Source organism: Pteronotus mesoamericanus, unplaced genomic scaffold (assembly GCF_021234165.1).
Source record: "Pteronotus mesoamericanus isolate MK-2021 breed Mesoamerican mustached bat unplaced genomic scaffold, CSHL_Meso_final contig_214, whole genome shotgun sequence".
Classification (NCBI taxonomy): domain Eukaryota; kingdom Metazoa; phylum Chordata; class Mammalia; order Chiroptera; family Mormoopidae; genus Pteronotus; species Pteronotus mesoamericanus.
The window spans coordinates 6,574,970-6,590,522 of record NW_026555089.1 but is presented as its reverse complement, the minus strand read 5'-3'; the positions used below and the strand labels follow the sequence as shown (position 1 = coordinate 6,590,522).

Below are 15,553 nucleotides of genomic sequence, written 5' to 3'. Positions count from 1 at the left end.
TTTGTGACGTCAGATATCCCAGCTCAGCGAGCAGCCACCCCTTTCATTTCTCCCATCACAAAAGACTCGGGGTCATGATGAGTGTCAACTGTTTATTTACAAAATGAGCTCAGGCTTTTCAGGGGCTGGTGGAGCCAGGCCGCTTCTTCTTTCTCCGTCTGGTTTGGAAAGCCCCTGGGGTCTGCTCCCTGTCAGGGAGCTTCCGCTTGGCAGCTGCCTCCAAAGAAGCCCAAAGTTCATCTGCCTCTGCGTCTTCTGAGGATAAGTTTTTGGGCTTTTGGGGCTCTTGAGGCTCCATCGGTTCATCCTGGTGAGTGGAGAGAAGTCAGGGGCACAGTAACAGACCCACAGGGAAGGAGGCTTGAACTGGGAAATAATCTTTCCAAGTACCACCCCTTCTATTTTCTGCTCTGGGAAACAATCCCCATCCATGTTCCTGTGTCACCCATGGCAGTAACTCTGTCAGGACTGTAACTGTTAACACTGCATGAAAACTAAGTAATGTGGCAGGGGGACGGACAGTTCCAGGCCTGTGTTCCGGCTGCTTCCTTTTTCTCCCCACTAGGAAATAAATCCTCACGTCTTATGCCCTGGGCTTCCACCTTCCCGGACCCAACTGCTTACCTCCCAGTTATCCCTGCCTGACAGGAGAAGGCAGTTCAGTTGAGACTTGAGATAAACCTGCAAGGGATGAGGGGCCTTAAGGTGTGAAACACACTGAAGTGTACAGAAACATGAATGGGGGGCGCAGAAAGCAGCAGCCTCTCACCTTGTGCTCCAGACCCCGTGGATTCCGGATCCTGTGTACCCTCAACATTCTGTCCAAGCCACAGGAGGCTAAGAGGGGCTTTGAAGGGTGGCACTGCAGCCCTCGGACACTGCCCGCCAGCCCCTTCAGACAACCCAGCAGGCGCCCTGGAGGAGCAGGGAGGCATCAGCATCAGCTGGCCAGCCAACGGGCAGTACAGTTTACTGTTCAAATCACTGCATTTCATTATTTCATCCTCAACATAATGCTGAGATAGGAGTTACCATTGTATCTCCATTTCATAGGTGAAGGAACTAAGGCACAGAGAGTTGGAAGTAATTTGTCCAAGGTCATTCAGCTTTTGAATCCACAATTTGAACCCACACAATCTGACACCTAAATGAGAGTTCAACCACCCCACCACTGCCTCAGAGGGAATCCTGCCCCCACCCCCCCCAAGGCTCCCCAGTCCACGACCTTGCCGCAGGTCAATCTCTGCCAGCTGCCCATGAGTGTTCCCCACAATCACCGAACTGAGGAAGAGACCAGAAGCAGGTGAGGTCAGCAGGCGCCTCCTGGAGCCCTTCCCGTCCCCACTCTGCAGGGCAAACACTCACTTGCTCCCAGGAGTGAGAGTCATAGCGGTCAGTGGGTGCTCCCCATAGGTGGCCTCTAGCACCGGCCGGCGCTGGGGGGAGGCTGGATCATAGACACGGACCTGGAGGAAGACTGAGATCACAACAGGTACCCTTCCCCACACAGCCCGTGACTGGCTTTCCCGCATTTCACCCTCTCCTTTGTGCACTGCTTTCCTGTTTAGGACCCACTCTTAGAGAAACGTTCTCATTTGAAATGTTCCCCTCTTCTCTGAGTGTTGGGGGTTGGGGGAAAGCTGAGGCGCATACATAGACAGGGCTGAGGGACACCCCCCACCCCGGGTTAACCAGTGCAGCATTCCCATGGTCTGCCTGTGTGACCATTCCATACCCCCGTTCTCCCATCCTGGGATGGAAAAGCAAGTCAGTCCCATTGTCAGCGGGTGCCGAATTTTAAGCACAGAGGTTTAGCCTGAACAAGGGAGGTAAGAGTAAGCCCTTGGGTGTGTTTTGAGCAGAGGCATATCACCAAGATCAGACTTCAATATGCAGGAGCAAAGGAAACAGCAAATACAGTGACCCCGTCCTGCCTGGCTCAGGACTATAAAGATCCTCAGTTGGGCCCCCTCTATAAAGCTGAGGAGCTGAGGCCAGAGAGGAGTCAAGCCTGGGTCCTGAAGCAAATCAGAGGCTGCATCAGGACCAAAGACCCAGTTCTCTTGACACAGAGCCCAATGTCCTCTCATGGCACTTGCACCCTGTAATTCTACTGTGAAGGAACACTCCCTTCTCCTCCTCTCTCTTCTAGTGGAGGAAGAGGAAGAGTCGTAGTTCAGGAAACTCCATACTGGAATGCAGTAAGAGATGGTTATGGGGCTGGAACGGATGGGGGAGTGTTCCCTCCTCAGAGTTCAGGGACAGAGGAATGGTCAGAGGGGCCCCAGTGACAAAGGGTAACAAAAACTAGTTACACAGGGAGGCTGTTTCCCTGGAAGGCTGCTTACGCCCAGTAGGAGGCAGGCATGGGGTGGTGTCTCACCTGGTGGTACCCTGTACAGGTGACGAGCTTCTGTGACTCGGGGAGGAACTGTATGTCCTGGTCCCAGATGGGAACTCGCAGGTCGAGCCAGTCATTCCGTACCTGGTGGGGTAGGTAGATGGGAGACAGGGTCGTGGGCAGCTTCGTGTGTCCCTTCCTTCTGACCTGTGATCATCCCCTAAAGCCCACCTGGTCTCTGACTCATGGTCAGTGGCCCCAGCCTCCCTGGACCTCAGACCGAGCCACTCCCTACCAGTCACTCACGTTCTTGGCTCTGAACACAGGCTCCTCAGACCCCTGCAGGTCCCACACCTTTAAAGCATTCTCCTTCCCACCTGTGGCAACGACGTGGGGATGCGCTGGGTTTTGGCGCATCCTACACACCCCAGGGCCCACCCTCAGTTCCAGGAGCTGGAAAGAACGAGATGAGATGGGAAATGAATCAGTTCCGCAGTCCCTAACCCTCCTTGTTGCCCAATGCCCTCATTCAAATCCTCCCCTGGCTCCCGCCTTCCCCAACCGTCAGGATCAGGGCAGGGGAGCCTCACTGGGTCGGAAGATATCTCCTTGTCATTGTCACGCCAGACTCGGAGAATCCCAGAATCCACACATGTGATGAGGGTGCTGCAGGGAAAGGAAGGACAAAATAGAGTTAAGCTCAAAAAAAGAAAATATGAAAATGAGTCCCAGTCGACCACCCCCAAATTAACTGGACTACCACCAGCCCTCTTCCTAAGAAAGCCTCCAGGTAATGAGTCTGGGCAGGGCTTCCCACCTCAGTGTCTACTATTAATTTTTTTACATTTATTGATTTTTAGAGAGAGAGAGGAAGGGGGGAGAAAAGAGACATCAATTTGTTGTTCCACCTATTTATGCATTCATTGGTTTGTTCTTGTATGTGTATTGACCAGAGATTGAACCTGCAGCCTTGGCATACTGGATGACACTATAACCAATTGAGATACCCAGCCAGAACCTATTACTTAATTTCTTCAACAGAGTAAGGATTTACCACGGGTTTTTTGTTTTTTGTTTTTTTAAGTATTTTGTTTATTTTTAGAGAGAGAGGAAGGGAGGGAGAAAGAGATGGAGAAACAATCAGTTGGTTGCCTCTTGCACGCCCCCAACTGGGGACCTGGTGTGCAACCCAGGCATGTGCCTTGATTGGGAATCAAACCAACAACCTTTTGGTTCGCAGGCTGGCACTCAATCCACTGAGCCACACCAGCCAGGGCAAGGTTTACCAGTTTTATAAGTGAGGAAACTGAAGCTCTAAGCAATTAAAAGATTTGCCCACTCAGCAAATATCAGAACTAGAAATCAAGTCTGTAACACTCCAAGGCAGTGACTTTGTATTCCACAGCTAAATCTGGCCCTGCAGGTGTTTCTGAATCTTAAGTTAGTCACCAGGGGTCAGGCTCAGGAACTCTGAAAAGACTGAAATGGGACTGGTGTGGGTTTAGCATTTGGCCAAAGTCAACCACCAGCTGCTTCCCTTGAGATCCCTGTTCTGGGTCCTACGTGCTAAATGTCAATCTCCTCCTCAAAGAACCACCCCCCGCAAGAAGCCCGAGGAGCTGCATGGCCCGAGCCTATGCCCACCCTTGCCACCTTAATTCAGCGTCTGCATCACTTGCCTCGGCTGTGGCAACTGTCTTCCAACTGTTCTCTCTCTCCAATTCATCCTCCACACTCCTACAAGCTCACAGCTCTGGCCACAGCACTGCCCCCTCAAAAACCAGTAACTCCCCACCACCTACAAAACAAAAGTGCAAATCTCAGCCTGGCACCTAAAGCCCTTTACAATTAATCTCAAGCTACCCTACCCATCTTGTAGTAAAATGATTCCTCAGTGTCAATCCCCAAATGCTATTTATCTCCCCTGAAAGGTGCCCTGTGGCCCGACACCAATCCTTGGCCTCTGCCCAGGCAGTAGCCTCTTTCTAGAGGCTACTCCTCTAGGGATTATCCCTTTCTCCACCAGTCAAAATTCTAACAATTCTTCAAACCCTACTTCAAACGTCTCACTTGGTCCCCAAAGAATCTCCCAGACCTCGCCTGTCAGAATTACCACCACCAAACCCACATGGCCTATTCACAACCTCCTCTCTTCATCTGCAGAAGAAATTTATGCCAGTAATTGAACCACTAGCACCTTCCTCCTACCCCTCACTTTGGGATCTTCATCACCTTGGTGGTGGTTGTCAGTCGCCGTTTAAAAACACCCTCTGAACTATTAAAGGACTTGCTCAGGGTCACTCAAAAGGTTATGGAACCAGAAGAAAATTCCTCGAGGATGCAAACTCTATGAAGGTAGGTACTGTGTGTCTGGTTTACCTGCAGCTCTTCCTTGCATTTCGCTGAATTCGTGCAACTCAGTAGGTGTTCAATAAATGTTATAGGAATTTATGAAGGAAGGCAGGACACAGGTCCCTGTCCCCCAGCCCAGGACCGTGGCACCCTAAGGGTTGGTCGCCATCATTCGGCCGTCCTGTGTGAGCCTCAAAGGTTGTCCTAAGCGTTCATCGAGGGCCCCGGTCTTACCCGTCGACCTGGGCGAGGCCTCGAAACGTGCCCTCCCCGCCGGGGCAGTGCCTCTGGCCCTGGAATCTGCCCTCCTCGGTGCTAAAGTGCTTCACTGTCCTGTCGACACAGCCTACCAGGATCTGCGGGCAGAGAAGGACAAGTTGGTGAGGAAAGGGGGTCTACCGTCCCCCCAGCTCCAATCCGGCCAGCGGCTGCTCACCTGTGTCTCACCACCCGCGCCCCAACATAGGGCGCTCACCGCCTCCTCGCGCCGCGGCTGTCCCGTCGCCGTGAAGTTCGCCGCCTGTTTGCGCTGAAGGTTCACCCCTGCGAGACGCGGGTGTCAGTCGTACCGGGGTCGCGAGCTATCGACCTCCCACTTCCCACGCCCGGTCCTGCCACCCACCTTTAAGGATCCCAGTCTCGGTGCCAACCCACACATGGTTCCAACGTGCCCCTGTAGTAGCCATAACAGAGCCTGGCAGCCCACAGCCTCACGTCCGGCGCAGGATTTACGTCACCAGCGTGCGCCGAGTGGGATCCGAACTGACGCGGTTTCTGGGAGTTTAAGGTGCGTGCCTACCTGCCTGCTCGCTCCCGCTGGTTTTGCAATACGTAATCGAAAGGTAGAGACATTTGTGGGGATCTGAAGAGTAACATAACCAATTTTCACTTGGCGTGAAACCGCGATGCTACGTTGAGCCGGCTCCAGTCCATTTCCCTGCCCCAGAGAATCGAGGCCTGTTTTGTTTTTCTGTACGAAACGGGCCGTCAGAAACGATTCAATCATTATTGTGGCGCAAGGCTCCAAACGAGTATAAAAAAAATCAAAATGAAGAAACACGGAGAAAAAAAAACCGATGGTTTTAAAACAGATGGTTGTTTTGGAAAGGTGGGGGCGGGGGGTAGGGCTTCACTTTTATTTCCTGACATTGAGGTTTGGTCATGGTTAAAAACTAGTTGCAACTATATTAAAGACCTGCAAAGTTAGAAAAATGTTCCTCTTAAGGACAAGCTGCAATTTTAAAGATGAAGTCCCCTTCTTTGAGGAGTTGTCTTTCAATATGAAAAATACTTCTGCGCAGACTACCGAAAACTGAGTTTTCACAGTGGTGTCTTTGTACGCGACTTCCATAATCTTTTGTTCTTTTTCCTGTGTTCATCGGAAATGCGAGTATACGGTAATGTAAGCACGCAACAGCAAAAATGCGAACGCTTTTTCCGTTTTCTGAAAACTGGGCCCCTTCACTAACCAAGTTGGTTTCTATTTTTAAAACTACAAATTTTCCCCCAAGAAGGGGGTGCACCGTTCCTGGAAGTACTGCAATACCAGGTCGATGCGTGGAGTGGACGAAGCAAGCTCCTATTCCATCTCCTAACTCCAAAAACCCATTTAATATATTGTCCTCGGATAGAGGACGTATCAGATATTAAACTGATAAGAACAGATACTACACTTGATCTTAGCCAAAAGGCCGAGAAGCGATACCGTGATGGCTGCCTCCAGGCCAGGCTTACCATTACTGTAGCTATTACGGTTGTGGTGACTTTTATGTCCTAACGCTTGCACTTTTTCACTATGCAATTTTTCTTATTCTCAATTCCTTATTATTCTTACTTTGAAAGAATAGCATGTTTTTGGAAACAGGGTTCCAAAATAGGGTCCTTTAAAATAGGTTTAAAATAGGGTTCTTTACTGCTTTTCCCACCAGCTCACCGCTCGGTATGTTTTGCATAAACCCGCCCCTCGGTTTTTAACGTTCTTCGGCTTGTTCCGCATACAAATCCTAATTTCAATGCCCACGTGGTCTCTTTTTCTTCTAGACTGTGGCTCCAGGCTCCCATCCTGAAGACTTTAGGCGCCCCTGGGGGAGGCCGGATGGTGGTCTCGGTCAGTGGGTTGAAGTTGGGGCGGGTGGCGGTGTGCCCTCTGCGGGACACATTTGGAGAGGCCGCGGTCCGGGAACACAGGCTTTGGAATCCAAATTGGTGATTTGGGATCCCTGCTCGCCAGTTCCTGATTTACGTTGCGTAGGCTCCTCTCCCCTCCTCTGATAATTGGTGAAATCATAAAGCGCTTAGTGGGTGTTTGTGAGAAGCGAGCACACACACTGAACGTTGGCCTTTTAAGACTGAGTTCTCGCATCCCAGCTCTTTTCTGTGCCTCCCCTCCTGATTTGTCACATCCACCCCCACTCCATTTACATCTTGCGGTGGACCCTTCACAGAGGGGAAAACATTCCCCGAGAAAGACGTTTCAGAGTTTCCTGATTCTTAAATCCAGGATCCAGCGGTTAGAGAGAGGAAGGTGAAGACAGTGTAGGTCAAATTTGAATGGGCAGTTCTCTTATAGGCTCAAAGGAAAGCCCAGCGGTATGAAATGGATTATGTATCAAGCCCTATCTGAGAAGGGATTTGAGGTCCTGTTTCCTTCGAAACTATATTCATATAAACATGATATGTTCTGTTGGAAACCTCCTTAACCGAAGCGCTGCAGCTGGGCTGGACGCAGAGGCCTGGGCTCGGTGTCAAAGATACAGGCATGGCTGAGAACCTTCAGGCAAGAGTAGCTCATTTCAGTCTCAACAATATAATTTCAGCTAGCAAGGTTTCTGGTAATGCAGAAGTAATGAAACCCAGAGCCTCCAGAGAGAGGTTAAACTAAGGGAGTATGGCTTACAGAATACTGTCCCCCAGGAGAATTCTTTGAACTTCTGAATGTGTTACCTTACATGGAAAAAGGTACTTTGCAGACATAGTTAAGGCTTTTAAGAAAGAGAGATTATCCTGGATTATCTGGTGGGCCTGCTGGTATCATCACAAAGGCCCTAAGAAGTAGAAGGGGGAATCAGACTCAATGTCAGAGAGGTGTGGCATGAGAAAGATTTAATGAGCCATTGCTAACTCTGAAGATGGCAGAGAGTCATGCCTGGTGGCCTCTAGAAGTTGGAAAAGTCAAGGAAATGATTTGCCCTTAAAGCCTCCAGGTGGGAGCAGGGGCCCTGCTGACACAGCTTAATTTTAGCCCATTGAGACCCATTCTGGACTTCGGACCTCCAGCCGTGTAACATCCATTTGTTTTGTTTTAAGCTACTGCGTTTATGGTAATTTGTTAAAACCGATAAAAAAACTAATACAAGGGCAAAAACAAAATTCAGTTTCTTCCAATCCCAGCCTTCTCCAGATTCTGCAAGACCCAACCTGGGGCAACTCTCAGCCCCCGAGTGGAGCAGGCTTCAGTCCTCTGTCCAGGGTACAGCGAGCCTGACTGGCCCAGAGCACAGACCTCGGGGTGGGCAGATCTCCAGCCAGGTGTTCACATTCAGCAGTAGTCCTGTTCCACCTCTGAAGCAACGGCAACTGGGGAGTGGCTCCTTCACTCTCCCTCTACTGCTGCCCACCTGCCTTGTCCTGCATGGGTAGAGGCTGATAGGGAGGGCTCCACAAGAACTTGGAAGTACAGGTGCTCCCTGGGAGGCCATTTGTCCATTGCTTTATACTTACCGAGGAGACACTCTACAATGATGAACAAAATCAGGTCTGTCTAGCTTCTGTTCCATCACCTCCTTGCTGTATTCCCAGATCTGGTGTAGAGTAACAGTAGCCTCCAGACTCCTAGAGCTAATAGCCTTATCTGATTGATACATCCCTGGGACTTTGACAGCTGATCTCCTCCCCTATTCTAACTCTGTGACAATGGGCCATTTACTTATCTGTCCCTTGCCTCCATTTCCTTCTCCTATCCAAGGGTGCTTCTGGCACCTGCCTCCCACGGTTGGTGAGACCAGGATGAACTACTGCATGTTGTGACTGGTGGGTAGCTAAAGATCAACATAGTTGCCTGCAGTCATTCCCAGCCTGTTCTGACCTCTTTGTAGCTTTGACACACCATTCATCATATGTACAGCACCTTTCTTCTTGGCTGCCCCCCCCCTGCCCCGCCCCACCCCAACCAACCCTGGGTCCTGGTGGGGTTCCTTTCTTATCAGATCCACTTTCAGGACCAGCCCTCCTATTCCCATGGCTATATTACTGTTGACAACTTTCAAATCTGTGCAGCTACCACTTAATGAAAAAAGTTTTTCAGTTAGTTGCCCTATTACTGACAGGAAATGCACGGTTGGTGAGGGAGTTCCTGTCCCGAGGAGTCCTCCCAGCCATCATGGTTGAGAATGAGTCGTTCCAGACACACTTCGTCTGCCAGGAGAAAGGGGTGGTGATTCCCTCTAGTGAAGAATGCCCCAATTCTTTCTCTGAAGTGGCTTTTATTGAGAATGATATGCACAGGGGTATACAGCATATATGCATAGCTCATTCATCAGTGCCAGAGGGCTACAGTTAATGGAAAACAGACATCGTTTACAAATAATAGAAGGAACACACAGATCAGCCTTAGGTTAGGGTCTGTTAGACATACTAACGCCAGATGGTCATTAAGGCATGGCTCAGGGGCTCAGGAGTTCTCTCCCCTGCCTTCAGGTTAAACACCTGGTTTTTCCTTATCAGGGCCGTACAAAGCAGAGCAAGCTTCAGTAGATGCAACGCATTCTTTTGGCCATATCTCCCACGGGAACCCTCGGTGTTAGCTTTGGGTCATGTCTGCTTCCCAGTATTCTGGTCAAGATTTACAGGCCTTTCAAGGTCTAGCTTGCACAGGCCTATAATCCCCGGCATCACATAAAGTGGTCCCCAACAGTTGGGACTTCTCTGTGGGTTCTGCATACACAGACTAAACCAACTGCCCAACTGCAGATGGGAAGTTTTTTTTTTTTTAAACCAGTACAGGTCTTCATATTTTTTTTACACTTATGCCATGAATTCATAGGGAAGGGGTTCCAGCCGTTCTGGCTCCTTTTCATTGGTTCTCACAGTGTGCTTCTCCAAGTGGAGCAGGCTGATGCTTCAGCTCAACCCCAGAGGAAACTATTTTTTAGAAAGCTTTGTTGTTGCTGACATATACTATATAGTTAGGTCTATTAGTTACAGCTGTACTGAACACAGTACACTGTCCTCCTCTAAATACTGTATGTTTACATAGCATTTACATTGTTGGGTATTAAATAATCTAAAAATGACTTGAAGCATATAGGCCATATGCAAATACACCATTTTATGTAAGGGTATTGACTATCCTGGGATTTTTGATATCCATGGAGAGCTTGGAATCAGTACCCCAGGATAGTGGAATGACTGTACCCTAAAATTTAAAGATGGAAATGTAAAGCAGGTGGGAATCCCTGAATTGAACATTTAGTATCCGTTCTGTTTAGTCCTGAAATAGTAAGGATTGTCCTTATTTGACAACTCAGGATTGCCAGGTGTGGTGTGGAGGCCAGTGTGCACGTTGACAACGGAGATTTAAGCCTCCAGGTTTACAAAACTACCTGCTTTCAACATTGAGAATCACTGATCTAACTGTACACGTACACCCACACTAGCCCCGCCCCCGCATGCTGTGTGCCCCTGCCCATATCTTACCCCCAAAGCCAAAACCAGCTTGCCCAGGGCCAAAAAGATAAATGCCCTGACCTGTGTAGCTCAGTTTGGCATCATCCCACAAAGTGAAAGGTCACTGGTTCGATTCCTGGTCAAGGTACGTGGCCTAGGTTGCAGGTTTAGTTCCTGGATCAGGGTGTGTTAGAGGAAACTGATCAATGTTTCTCTCCCTTCCACCTAAAAAATAAAAAGCTTTGAAAGCATTGGTTATGTGTGAAGACAGGCACCCCATTTGGAGACTAATTTTTTAAGTAGTGATCCGCACATGCTCAGATGTGACGGGTTAGAGAGATCAAGATGGATGTTCAATGCCCATTCTGTTCTTCAATGAACAAATATGTTCACCTGACCACCCCTACCAGATGCCCTAAAAGTTGCACCCTATTCAGGTAAACTAGACACACTCAAACATACCAATCACAGTGAGGTTAAAAAAAACCTTTTATTTATAAAGACTGAAATGATTATATGCAAGTTGGAACAGCTACAGCATACAAGAAATTGCTTGAAATTTTCTTTTGATATTTTGTAAGAGTTGGCATCCTGTAGAGAAAAAGAAAAGTGAGTTTTCTTACTGGGTGGGAAAGAATATGCATTGTATGCATTTACAAGGAGCTAACCTTTAAACCAATTTATAATTCTAGAAGCTTTTCTGTTTATTATGTCAGTACTTTAAATACTAAACACCAATACATAAGCAGGTACCTACCATTATACATACTTGTTCTTTCTTTAGACCTGGGGGGGGGAAAAAAACAACTTTTCAACAAGTGATTTATTCTTCCCTTTCCCATGTTTAGAAATCCTTATGATCCCTCAGACAGTTCCTTCTGGAACAAACTTTCCTCTTCTCCCCCAGCCAGCCCCAGTGGGTTCACCTTTACAGGCTCTGGGGCTACGACAGGAGGTAAGACATGTGAATGTTTCATCACTGGGTAATTTTAGCTCAGCCCACACTTCGCATCTGAATTTACTTACCTCTAACTTCAGCATTAAGTTGAGCAGAAATATGGCTTACATGTTCCCTGCAAAAGAATGATTGGAAGTTGAGTCTCTCGACCAGCCCTAGGAACCCATTGTCTGGGGGAAAGACACACCTGTATAGGATGGGTAAGATTTCAACACACATTTTATAGGACCTAGGCAGTCCTCTAACGTATTGGCTGTACAGCCTACTCAATTTCCCATTGTCACTTTTCACTCCAAGGCAAGCTCACAGCTCAGAAAATACCTGTCAGTCACAGTGATCAGACTGGGGCGGTATTGAACTCATCACTGGTGAGTGACCCAAAGTGCAACATACACACAACTGTGGCAAATTTTATACACCAGCCATAGACTGCAAGTGTTGCAAAGAAATTTACCTCAGATCATTCTTTGGCTCCAAGAGAAGACGCTGGACCTAAAACAAAGACGACTGAGTCACCACTGTGTAACTTCCTGCACTGAAAGCTGTTCCCACCTCAGCCCATTCCTAAAATATCAGATTTCCAAGTCTCAACAGCAAGTCATCAGCCGAACGAGATTCCATGTAAGTCATCACATATATAGGCCTAAAAAGGTGTTTTTATACCCAGCATGCTGATTGCACTAACATATGGAAACCACTCACCTTTGAGTAGATAAGCAGGTTACTGTTAATAGTGCCTAGGGAAAAGACAAAGCTGTGGTTAATAAAAACTCCTTAACAAGGCACCCCCCCTCTGCTACTGGCTTCTCCAGTTTCTCAGGTGTTCAAATGTTTTCATTATGTAAATCATAGTGAGCTAGTTTGATTCATCATAGAAACTGACTACTTGGTGGCACAAGCCTGACCTCAATCAACTAACCTTTTTAAGCTTGGAGGCTCTTCAGTCACATACAGGGTCCAGTTGCTCCTAAATGAGATCATATAATTAGTAAAATACAGCCAAAGCTATTCACAGCCATGGTTAATGGATAGACCCAAGAAAAACTAAGCAAATGCTATCTATAGGTATTTGTTGTACCTCAGACAGTTCCTTATAGAACAAGCTCTCATCCTCTCTCCCAGTCAGCCCCAGTGGGCTCACCATTCCTGGCTCTGGGGCTAGAACTAGGGTAAGACAGGATGCTTGCTCTCCTCACTGGCACTGGACCCTGGGGCAAGCCACAACCAAGTTAGATACTCACCACTTCCAACCCTTTCCAGAGTTCAACCCTGGGCGTTATCAGTGGGTATCTAGGAGACGAGAGGCAGGGGAAAAAAATCACAGTAAGAATGAGAGAAACCAGAAAGCCATACGGGCCCATCAGGGCTCTTGTAACAAAAAACTCCACACATGTTAATTTACCACAGTGTTGGGAAAAGCTACTCACCATTAAGATAGGTGAATATATCATCAGCACAACCTATAAACAAGAAACAAGTGATTACTTAAAAATATCAGAATGGATTAAGATTTCTTCATTTAACAGAAACTGCCATCAGAACTCTAACATGCTATTACCTGTCACACCTCACAGAGTATCAGCATTACAATTCAAATCATCTGACAGTGACATGTAGGTGAGGGAAAAATCACACCCTCAAAAACCAATTGTACTACTGGGTTGTTCTCCCCCGCCCCAAGAAAATCATTCCAAGAGAAACAAGCTGGAAGGAGACAGTGCTCCATTGACCATCTGCTCTCCTGGTTGTGGGGAACACTGGAGAGATGACACCCCAATCTCCCAGTTGAACAATTACCTGCAGTCACCTTGGGCAGCAGTTGAATTCCTCAGGACTGACGATGAGATGCTAGGGACAGAAAAAGGAGGCATTGCATGTACCAAATAAGAGCCATTCAAAGACCCTGGAATACTCTTGGCTCACCTCTCAGTATTAAGATGACATCACTTTTAAGTTCAGTCATATGCTTGTCATTTTATGTTCATCATGGAGTGGCCAGCCCAACTGGACGTCATCTCGACACTGTCCCCCTACCCATGATTGCATAACCACCGCATACCCACCTGGGGCATACCCACTGTAATGACTTTCACAGCGACAGGTCTTGTGCCATCCTCCAACCCATAAACTCTTTTGAACTGAACCATGTCTGAAAAAAACGAAAAGGATCCTTTCACTTAGTTTTATACCTTGGAGCCTATCTCAACTTAGTGCTTAACACTTCATAGCTAAAAAGTCCCAATAAAAAACACCAAACATTTGAGACGGATGGCGCTACTCAGACTGTACAGTTCTCCACTAATCTATCAGAGAGAGAGAGTTCATTTTTTATCATCCCCGTAGCACCTCCCATGGGACTTCTCTACACTCAACAATGGAGGACGGTCGTAAAGGATAGCTTTACACACTTACTCCAACAAGAGGACTGTTTCAGGTTCTTTGGCGTTCAAAACGTGCGCCTACAGACAAAACAGTAAGTCAGCAGTGGAATTTTTCGCAAACGCTTTGTTTTCCGAAACAATGGCTGCACCGGCTACGCAAGGCCAGTCTCAGAGTTTCTTATCCTCACAGATTTCAGCACAGGTCTGTGAAAAGGTTCTCATCACAGAAAGGGCCGCCAACACCGCCCGCCACAGCCATTTTGTCCTTCACAAAGCCCTGCAGCGACTAGAGGCCTGGAGGCCACGGTCACGTCCCCCAGCGCCCAGCCTTCAGACGGGTTCAACAGAGGTTGGCCTAAGGAACGCCACGAGCACGCGGCCAGCTACACCTGAAACACAAAGCAAGCTTACCGAGAGCAGCAGAAAAACGGGGCTTAACCCGGGCTGCGAGACGCTTAAATATTGTCTCGCACAGGCCCACGGGATTTGTGGGCGGGACTGTGGCGGGCGCATGCGCCGGAGAAGACAGCATGTGAACCTCGGGGATTGTGGGTAGAGATTTCCAGAGTGGGCGGGTGAGTGCGCGACTCCAGAGGCGCGAAAAAAGGCGCGCATGCGCCTTAAGGCAGTGCGCAGACAGGTTTGATGATGTAGAGGTCTCTGCTGCCCGCGCCCTGTGGAACTGAAGCATTGAGGCCTGGGGCGGCTTCCCGCGGATCCTGGACTGATACTATGTTAGGGTCACAGCCGCCTGCCGTCACGCCCTTGCCTGAGCACCCCTTGCCCACACACACCCTCAACCCCTGTGCAGGGTCCGCCTCCATGAACTCTCGACCGGTGTTAGCCTCGGTTTCGCGCCAGCCGCCCAGCACGCGATGCGGGCCTGCTTGCTCAGGGTGCCAGCGCGGGAGGCGCCTCAGGTACTGAGCCCCGGGCCGGGCCGAGCTCAGGTGGAAGCCGCGTGCATGGAGCCATTTGGGGAAGTGAATCCGTGAATCAGGCTGCAGGTGCTCCACTTGAGTCTTAGGACAGGGTCTGATTTTTCGGAACTGGCTGCCAGTGTCCTGCTGTCCGGTCCGATTTTGAGAGGATCTCGGCTTGTAGTCGGGCTAACATTAAGAGCACTGTCTTAAACACACTGCATGAATCGATTAGTTCCTCACAAATACCCAGAGGTTGGTGCAATGACTACCCCTTTTAGAGAGGAGGGGCCCCAGGTGTAAGCTTTTTCACAGCTGCCTGCAACTCCCGCCTGATTACCAAGGTGGTTCCTGTTCCCTGTCGACTCTTGCTATTGAAACCTACCAGCATTAGACCATCAGTCGTTTGTAGGAAACAACCTAATGTACGTGCACATTTTATAAACATTGATGAAGCTCTCTGTGCTCTTCTGGACGGCCTCACTTAATATACAACCTTAGGAGGAAGGTATTAGGGTCATGTTATAGATGAGGAACCTGAGACAGAGAGGTTAAGTGACTTTCTGTTATACAGCCAAGAAATGTGAGAGCGAACGTGCGTAACCAGGCAGTCTGATTCCAGAGCCTGCTGTCTGACCACTCTGCTTTCCTGCCCTCATCACACATTGTTCTCAAGGTAGTCAGTCTGGGAGCAGGCAAATACACAGGGAACAAAGGAAAAGACCCCCTAGTACTGTTTCTCAATCTTTCTGCGTTATTGTCTCGCTCTCCACAGGGGATTTAAAAGTACATTTCCCCTCTAATCCCCTGCAACATGAACTTTGAATATCTCTGATATCTGCTCATGTACTGTGGCCCTTGGAAGACCAGAAACCTTTTACAAACCTAAGATTTTCCTGCCTCCCCTTTACCAAGAACCAATTTTCACACCTTTGGG

At 48.6% G+C, this 15,553-nt stretch overlaps 1 protein-coding gene, 2 long non-coding RNA genes and 9 other non-coding genes across 13 annotated transcripts; all 12 read right to left on the bottom strand.

Annotated features, from left to right (window-relative positions):
* Positions 1 to 84: 84 nt before the first annotated feature.
* On the bottom strand, positions 85 to 5,415 carry WDR74 (WD repeat domain 74). Of its 2 annotated transcripts, none has more exons than XM_054570653.1 (11): positions 5,316 to 5,415; positions 5,130 to 5,236; positions 4,928 to 5,049; positions 2,932 to 3,007; positions 2,648 to 2,794; positions 2,384 to 2,485; positions 1,366 to 1,466; positions 1,226 to 1,281; positions 770 to 915; positions 625 to 681; positions 85 to 307 (listed from the first exon to the last, which is right to left on the bottom strand). In XM_054570653.1, exons 1-11 carry the CDS (start codon positions 5,377 to 5,379, stop codon positions 119 to 121), a joined length of 1,167 nt encoding a protein of 388 aa, XP_054426628.1. In that variant the 5' UTR covers positions 5,380 to 5,415; the 3' UTR covers positions 85 to 118. The 2 variants fall into 2 exon arrangements, with proteins under 2 accessions (XP_054426628.1, XP_054426627.1); XM_054570652.1 differs by having other exon boundaries at positions 5,348 to 5,386.
* A 790-nt stretch (positions 5,416 to 6,205) lies between these two features.
* LOC129068669 (U2 spliceosomal RNA) lies at positions 6,206 to 6,396 on the bottom strand. The gene has a single exon (XR_008528945.1). It is a non-coding gene; the product is annotated as a U2 spliceosomal RNA (small nuclear RNA).
* Positions 6,397 to 11,195: 4,799 nt separating this feature from the next.
* Positions 11,196 to 12,042, bottom strand: LOC129068429 (uncharacterized). The gene is made up of 3 exons (XR_008528921.1): positions 12,018 to 12,042; positions 11,770 to 11,807; positions 11,196 to 11,430 (listed from the first exon to the last, which is right to left on the bottom strand). It is a non-coding gene; the product is annotated as an uncharacterized LOC129068429 (long non-coding RNA).
* Positions 11,217 to 11,342, bottom strand: LOC129068662 (small nucleolar RNA SNORD22). Its single transcript, XR_008528938.1, has one exon. It is a non-coding gene; the product is annotated as a small nucleolar RNA SNORD22 (small nucleolar RNA).
* LOC129068660 (small nucleolar RNA SNORD31) lies at positions 11,620 to 11,688 on the bottom strand. Its single transcript, XR_008528936.1, has one exon. It is a non-coding gene; the product is annotated as a small nucleolar RNA SNORD31 (small nucleolar RNA).
* LOC129068659 (small nucleolar RNA SNORD30) lies at positions 11,883 to 11,952 on the bottom strand. Its single transcript, XR_008528935.1, has one exon. It is a non-coding gene; the product is annotated as a small nucleolar RNA SNORD30 (small nucleolar RNA).
* An 84-nt stretch (positions 12,043 to 12,126) lies between the features above and the next one.
* On the bottom strand, positions 12,127 to 12,193 carry LOC129068655 (small nucleolar RNA SNORD29). The gene has a single exon (XR_008528931.1). It is a non-coding gene; the product is annotated as a small nucleolar RNA SNORD29 (small nucleolar RNA).
* A 196-nt stretch (positions 12,194 to 12,389) lies between these two features.
* LOC129068663 (small nucleolar RNA SNORD22) lies at positions 12,390 to 12,516 on the bottom strand. Its single transcript, XR_008528939.1, has one exon. It is a non-coding gene; the product is annotated as a small nucleolar RNA SNORD22 (small nucleolar RNA).
* A 226-nt stretch (positions 12,517 to 12,742) lies between these two features.
* On the bottom strand, positions 12,743 to 14,149 carry LOC129068427 (uncharacterized). Its single transcript, XR_008528920.1, has 5 exons — positions 14,108 to 14,149; positions 13,728 to 13,774; positions 13,379 to 13,464; positions 13,113 to 13,163; positions 12,743 to 12,775 (listed from the first exon to the last, which is right to left on the bottom strand). It is a non-coding gene; the product is annotated as an uncharacterized LOC129068427 (long non-coding RNA).
* LOC129068656 (small nucleolar RNA SNORD28) lies at positions 12,846 to 12,920 on the bottom strand. Its single transcript, XR_008528932.1, has one exon. It is a non-coding gene; the product is annotated as a small nucleolar RNA SNORD28 (small nucleolar RNA).
* Positions 13,237 to 13,308, bottom strand: LOC129068657 (small nucleolar RNA SNORD27). The gene has a single exon (XR_008528933.1). It is a non-coding gene; the product is annotated as a small nucleolar RNA SNORD27 (small nucleolar RNA).
* Positions 13,589 to 13,658, bottom strand: LOC129068658 (small nucleolar RNA SNORD26). Its single transcript, XR_008528934.1, has one exon. It is a non-coding gene; the product is annotated as a small nucleolar RNA SNORD26 (small nucleolar RNA).
* Positions 14,150 to 15,553: the final 1,404 nt, after the last annotated feature.

Excerpts from the sequence above, each read along its gene's own strand:
- WDR74 (XM_054570653.1), bottom strand. The coding sequence starts at position 5,379 with ATGGCTACTACAGGGGCACGTTGGAACCATGTGTGGGTTGGCACCGAG. Across the intron at positions 5,050-5,129 it reads GCGCGGGTGGTGAGACACAG|ATCCTGGTAGGCTGTGTCGA; the intron begins GTGAGCAGCCGC and ends CTCTGCCCGCAG. Across the intron at positions 2,486-2,647 it reads CTGTGTTCAGAGCCAAGAAC|GTACGGAATGACTGGCTCGA; the intron begins GTGAGTGACTGG and ends CTACCCCACCAG.